The 6884-nt window shown below is 35.7% G+C and overlaps 1 protein-coding gene across 1 annotated transcript; it reads left to right on the top strand.

Moving 5' to 3' along the window:
• Positions 1–3826: 3826 nt before the first annotated feature.
• LOC127125755 (UDP-glycosyltransferase 73C6) lies at positions 3827–5747 on the top strand. The gene has a single exon (XM_051054566.1). The coding sequence runs from the start codon at positions 4021–4023 to the stop codon at positions 5512–5514; it is 1494 nt and encodes a 497-aa protein (XP_050910523.1). The 5' UTR covers positions 3827–4020; the 3' UTR covers positions 5515–5747.
• The last annotated feature ends 1137 nt before the right edge of the window (positions 5748–6884 follow it).

Here is a 6884-nt window from a genome sequence, read left to right as displayed (position 1 = left end):
AGGATTCAGCTAAAGACTCAGCATCCAGAGGCTCCATGGGACCATCAGTAGTCTCCACCATCATGTATTCAAAAGGTTAAAAGTACAAGATTTCTTCAACCTTTAGAGGATCTGAGTCCACTTGCATCTTTTGCCTTTCTCCAAAATGAAGCTTGCCTTCTTTCAAAGCTTTATACACCAAATCCCTGAAAAGAACACATTGAGATGTTTTATGACCAAGAAAGTTGTGAAACTTACAAAATCCCATTTTCTTTTTCTGTTGTAAAGGGGGATCTCTTAAACCATGAGGAATAATAATTTGACCATCTTTAACTAACAAATCAAAGATCTCATCACACTTAGACACATGGAACGTGTAAGTTATAGCAACGTATTTATCTATTTTTTCTGCTTCGATGGGACTTTTCCTGTTTGATGGTTTTAATGATTTACACTTGTAAGAAGGTTCAGGCTTGAGGTCGGCTACGTTGACCTCGCTTTCGTCGACAAGCTCTTCATCGTCAGAAGAGTATTTATCAACTCCTATATAAGACATTTTCTCTTTCTTATGGTATCTACCAGTTTTGGTCTTTTCGGCTTTCAAGCATCCGATATAAGACATTTTCTCTTTCTTATGGTATCTACCAGTTGTGTGTCTAACTTCTTCCTGATGGAATAGTCTAGACCACTGCCAACTATTTTGACTAATTCATGCTTAGGGACTTGAATAAAGCATCTAGCTTTCAAAAGTCTAAAAATGTTGAGGTACTGATAGACTGACTCAACAGTCTTTCATTTGACGCTGGATAGTTCTTTCAGATTCATTTTTGAGTATCCCATGTAGAACTATTCATGGAACAATCTCTCTAACTGTGTCCATGTATGGACGGGTTGTGGAGGTAGTGTTGTAAACCAAGTGAGCGCATTTTTTGTGAGAGAACTTGGGAAATATTTCAACTTCAAATCCTCGTTGTTTTCTATGTCTCCAGCTTCGGTTTGATATCTGGAAACATGTTTTACGGTAGACTCTTCAAGGTCTCCGGCGAAATTGGTGAATTTCGGAACCTTCCATCCCCTAGGTAATTATGTTTGTAAAACAAAATCTGGTAGGGGAGAAGAATATGTTGGCTTTTGTAAACATGGGTTTATCCCGTTTCAAACCATGATCTGTTTGATAATAGCCTCTAAGTTTTGCAACCCGAAAATTGCCTCTTGTCGAAACTGCCTAACCACATGGTCGGGATCTTGATTTCTATTAACTAACACAACAGGAGGTCTTTGGGCCACCATAGGTATTGGTTCAACCTCCTGGTGTTCTCGCTCAATCGTTTCGTCGACCATCTCCTCCCGTCTGACCGGGGTTTCCGGTTGAGGTGGAAATGAGGGAGTTTGTCGCACTTGCGCTCTGAGAGCCCATAGGAAATCCCCTATTCGGGTCATTTGAGTTTCCATTTGTTGGTAACTCTGAGTCGAATCTTGAATTAGTGGTCTCAGTATGGTACTCATTTGCTGAGTCAACATGTGGACCATTTCGTGATTGCTTTCATCCATCTACTGTCTCAGGACTGCAATAAAACTTGATGTGAAAGTGGGGATCGACTGAGCCAAAAAGCCTAACCCTGGGGTTCGACCAATTCATTTTCCAAAGGTCCTAACCCCTAGTAATGTGGGAATGGCGACGATGGATTTTCACCAAATGTCAAACTGCTATTATGCATACTTTCCATAAAGTCAGTTGGCATTCCTAAAGTTCTATACATGGGCACTGTGAAACTGGGCATATATTGCCTTGAAGCCCACATCGTCGTCGGCCTTGGAGTTTCAGGTTGACGCAGTGTTAAAATTGCTCCATTGTATGCTGTCAAAATCGCAGATATAGTGCCAAAATCAACATCAGTTGCTTGCGGCGCAATTGTTTCTCCTTCCGAAGATGGTTCTTCATTTGGATTTAGACGTGGTAATACCATTTTACCACTACCTAATTGCATATACTGAACACAAGTTGTCCCACCAGGTGCGCCAATTTATTTGCACGCGCGAATAATCTCTAGCCTTCCTATCGAGGTTTACTAGCAGGACCGGCTACAAAGTCCTAGACTAATATGTGTTGAGTATATGGTGTGTTTTTTGGTGAGGTGTTTGGATTAAGAAACGATGCGTAAAAAGGCTGGAAAGAAAAGGTGCAACAAAAATAAACAGATGAAAGCAAAATAAAGACGTAAATAAACAAAGTAAATAAACTGACTTGATAAGTTAAATGTTTGGAAAATAAATGTGGAAGCAAGCGTACATTTTTGCAGGAACTTAACTCTTTTCTCTTAAACGCTTGATACTTCAAGTGTTTTCCTTTTGAAATGTTACAAATGCCACCCCTAGAAATGAAAATCGCATCTACTTAAATAGTAATAAAAATAACTACTAGGTGGTTATGGTCCATTCACGATGTGCCACACATCAGATCCTGTAAACCCACGTTTCTAACAACTTCCCCCACGTTCTGCTTTAAACAATTTGTATTAATCATGGCATGTTTCGCTTCGAATTCGACAAGATCACCCCCTCCGTCGACTTCACTTTAACCTGGCTTAGGTCCCTCCTGACCTTCGAACCGCTTCGACTGCATCTCTCCTATTTTTGTTTTCCCCTTCGGCGTGGTCGAAATTTGCTGGCTAACAGTAACCTCACCTCTTTCACCTTATTCGCGCCTCCAAACGACTTTTCCAGAATTTTCCATGCTTCTTTTGCTGACTTTGCATCACTAACTTTTTCAAATTTATCTGAATCAACACATTTATGGATTATAAAGAGAGCTTTATAATCTTTCTTTTTCAATTCTTTATATGCAAGCTTTTCTTGATTCGTCGCGTTTTCTGCAAGCGTTGTTAGTCATTCCTTCACAAGATCCTAAAGATCTTGATAACAGAACACAATCTTCATCTGCTTGCATCAATTACCATAATTATTGTTCTTAAGAATCGGAAGATTCGCTGGAAAATATCCATTTGGATGATTCATTGCCATCGTGATTTTCTTCCCACAAATCGCTCAAATTGGAGCTCTTGATATCAGATGTTGGAAATCCACCACAATCTATGGAGAATTTCTATCAATCTTGATGAACAAGATTGTTATCACCCACGCAATGACAATGAAAAGAAAAGAATAATTTGGAAAGAAAAGAAAGAACGAGGGAGAAAAAGAAGAATATTTTCTGCAAAGTTTCTCTCTACCCACAATCTGCGAAAAACTTTTTTATTCACTTTACAACTGTAAAACTTTGTGAATACAATTAAGTCGAAATTATATGTGAAGCAACATGCTTCGACACTTCGACACACTAATACAACTAGGCATATTAGGTGATTCAACATTTTCTTACTTCTGTCGAATAACCTGTTTTGAAACAAGGAATCACAATTCAACATTGAATAGGAGTAGATCAAATAATTAAGGTGAACCTGTATAAATTGTTGATACTCTCTTTATCTCTACTCTCTTTATTTTTGTTACATATATTTCTTCTTCATCTTTCTATCTTTCCACAGTCTTATTTTTGTTTACTTATCAAATTTAATATAATAGTTTTAAAAATTAAATTTTTCTATAAATTATTTTTGAATTTTGAAAATCACATCTTAATGTCTCTTATATTTATAGTCACTTGATTTACAAATAGCATGAGACTTTAAGTCGTGTGATAAGACATAAGTAAACAAGTGGACAAAGGTACATACAATTTTTCCCACTCACTTTTTATTTGCGTCCAAACAGAGAATCTGTGGTAAACACATGATTTTAGCCCCATACAAGCACTGTCCCCCCGTATAATCCAATATTCATTGCATATGCTATTACGTCACACCAATTATACAAACCTTCCACAACCTATCATATACTATCATGTTACTTTAAAGTGTTTCGTGTCCATCTATATGTCACGACTTCATAATCATACTTCATATACCATCTTTATAATTCAAACACACTCCAATTCAAGTCTAAACACAAAAATACATACACTACTCATTCATTTTCTAAACCATGGTTTTGCAAGCAAACATTAATGTTCCTCACTTTGTTTTATTTCCATTAATAGCACAAGGACACATTATCCCAATGATAGACATAGCTAAACTCTTAGCACAACATGGTGCCATTATTACCATTTTCACTACACCCAAAAATGCATCACGTTTTTCTTCTGTTCTTTCTCGTGCTGTTTCCTCTGGCCTTCAAATCAATCTTGTAACACTCAATTTGCCTTCAATACAAGCCGGATTACCAGAGGGTTGCGAGAATTTTGACATGGTTAATATTTCAAAAGACATCATGTATAGTCTTTTTCATGCAGTTTCCTTGCTCCAAAAACCAGCACAGGAACTGTTTGACAAATTGTCACCAAAACCAAATTGCATTATCTCTGATTTTTGCATACCTTGGACTTCTCAATTAGCTGAAAAACATCAAATTCCAAGGATCTCATTCCATGGTTTCTCTTGCTTCTGTCTCCATTGCATTCTCAAGGTACACTCTTCAAAGATTCTTGAAAGTGTAAATTCAGATACCGAGTATTTCATTGTTCCTGGCATACCCGACAAAGTTCAAGTTAACAAAGAACAGGTACCAGGAACAATATTGGACGAAAATCTAAAGGAATTTGGCCTGAAAATGCATGAAGCTGAAATGAAATCATATGGTGTAATCGTAAACAGTTTTGAGGAATTAGAGAAAGAATATGTTAATGATTACAAAAAGGTAATCAATGATAAGGTTTGGTGTGTTGGTCCCGTTTCACTTTGTAACAAAGATGATCTAGATAAGGCTGAAAGAGGTAACATAGCTTCCATAAGTGAACATAATTGTTTAGAGTTTCTAGATTTGCATAAACCAAAGTCTGTTGTTTATGTTTGTCTTGGAAGTATATGTAATTTAATTTCTTCACAACTTATTGAATTGGCTTTGGGATTAGAAGAAACAAAAATTCCATTTATTTGGGTTATTAGGAATGGAATTAATAAAACTGAAGAGTTGAAAAAATGGATTAGTGATGAAGATTTTGAGGAAAGGAATAAAGGGAGAGGCCTCATAATTAGAGGGTGGGCCCCACAAATGGTGATATTATCTCATCCTTCAATTGGTGGATTTTTAACACATTGTGGTTGGAATTCAACACTTGAAGGGATAAGTGTTGGTGTGCCAATGGTAACTTGGCCATTATTTGCTGACCAGTTTTTGAATGAGAAGCTTGTGACTCAAGTTTTGAGAATTGGAGTGAGTCTTGGTGTTGAGGTTTTGATGAATTGGGGAGAGGAGGAGAAGATAGGTGTTGTTGTGAAGAAGGAAGTTATTAAGGAGGCAATATGCAATGTGATGGATGAGGGAGATCAAGAGAGTAAAGAGAGAAGAGAAAGGGCTAGTAAACTTTGTGAAATGGCAAAGAGAGCTGTTGAAAAAGGTGGATCCTCTTATGTTAATATTACTTTGCTTATACAAGATATCATGCAACTACAATCAACCACCAAAGTTGAAACATGAAGAGATATGCAATCTAATTATAACCATGTTTGTCCTTTCTATTATGCATATTCCAACAGCAAAGCATGAAGTTATGTTAACTAGATGCATGCTTATATGTTTACGATATAAAAAGTGTCTAATCATAAGCTGCTCCTTGTGTGTATCTTTTTATAATGAAATTGCAATTCAATAAATTATTTGAGCTTGCTTTACAAGCATTAAAAATATAAAATAGATCAGCTGGTTTTTCTTATTTTGTTGATGAAAAATACAGTTTATATGGACCATTTAATTTAATTTAATTTTTTTTGCAATTTGATCTTCATAAAATACACTCTTAGGGTAAGGAGGTCAACGTGTAAGGACAAAACAGCATTAAAAATGGTGATATCGTTATTTATCGTTTTTATATTAAAAAAACACATGAAAATAAGATTTTAAATCATAGTTGACGCCACAAAACATCAATATGGCCGCGCAACACACTTCCAGCATCATTACAGACTTGAAATCTGCAAAATCGTATAAATTACAAAAAAAAAAAATATTTATAAATGTTATGATTAGCTTATTGGATGAAAGCAATCAGTAGTGCAAAATATGTATGTATGGAAATTGTGAAAGTTTTTACATGACTGCAATACAATTGGGCCGGTTATTTAAATCTTTGCTAAAGATTAGTGTCACGTGAGGGTTAAGAGTCCAAATTATTGTAATTTAAACAAAAATAAAACCATTTTAATCATCAAAAAGCCAAAATAAACTTAATCTAACTTCAAATTGTTGGTTGTTGATCTGGAGCCATTAAGACACAGTTATGCAGTCATTAATAAGGGACAACAATACAGATTTTATAGATGTATTATATGAATATATTTATACTTATTTACACAGTCATATAGAATATTTCTCTTCTTGTATATAGGAATTAATTTGAATTAATTAGGACTTAATTAGTTTCTTTAGTTAAGTGTAATAGTTAGGCTATTTATATCATATTCTATTATGTACAAACTCAATAAGAAATACATAGTTTCTACATGGTATCAGAGCTACAGTTCTAATCTGAAAGAAAAAAGATAAGGTTTTCCCATGGAGGAAAAAACAAACAGCTCAAGCATCTCAGATGCTGATCCAAAGGCAGCGACTGGAAACACCACCAGTCATAATGAGACAATTCTCATTACTTGTTACAAGCTCAATGGGCAGAATTATACACACTGTTCCAGATCTGTCTAACTCTTCCTCCAAGAAAAGGGAAAGGAAGACTACATCACCGATGACGCTAAACAACTAACAAAGACTGATTCAAACCATGCAAAGTGGAAACTTAAAAACAGTCTTGTGATGTCATGGTTACTCAAGTCCATGACAAATGAGTGTGATGA

The sequence above is a fragment of the Lathyrus oleraceus genome, chromosome 3 (genome assembly GCF_024323335.1).
Source record: "Lathyrus oleraceus cultivar Zhongwan6 chromosome 3, CAAS_Psat_ZW6_1.0, whole genome shotgun sequence".
In the NCBI taxonomy this organism is placed as follows: Eukaryota; Viridiplantae; Streptophyta; class Magnoliopsida; order Fabales; family Fabaceae; genus Lathyrus; species Lathyrus oleraceus.
The sequence above is the reverse complement of the archived record's forward strand: the minus strand, read 5'-3'. Positions and strand labels throughout refer to the sequence as shown.

Coding starts and splice junctions, on each gene's coding strand:
- LOC127125755 (XM_051054566.1), top strand. CDS start 4,021: ATGGTTTTGCAAGCAAACATTAATGTTCCTCACTTTGTTTTATTTCCA.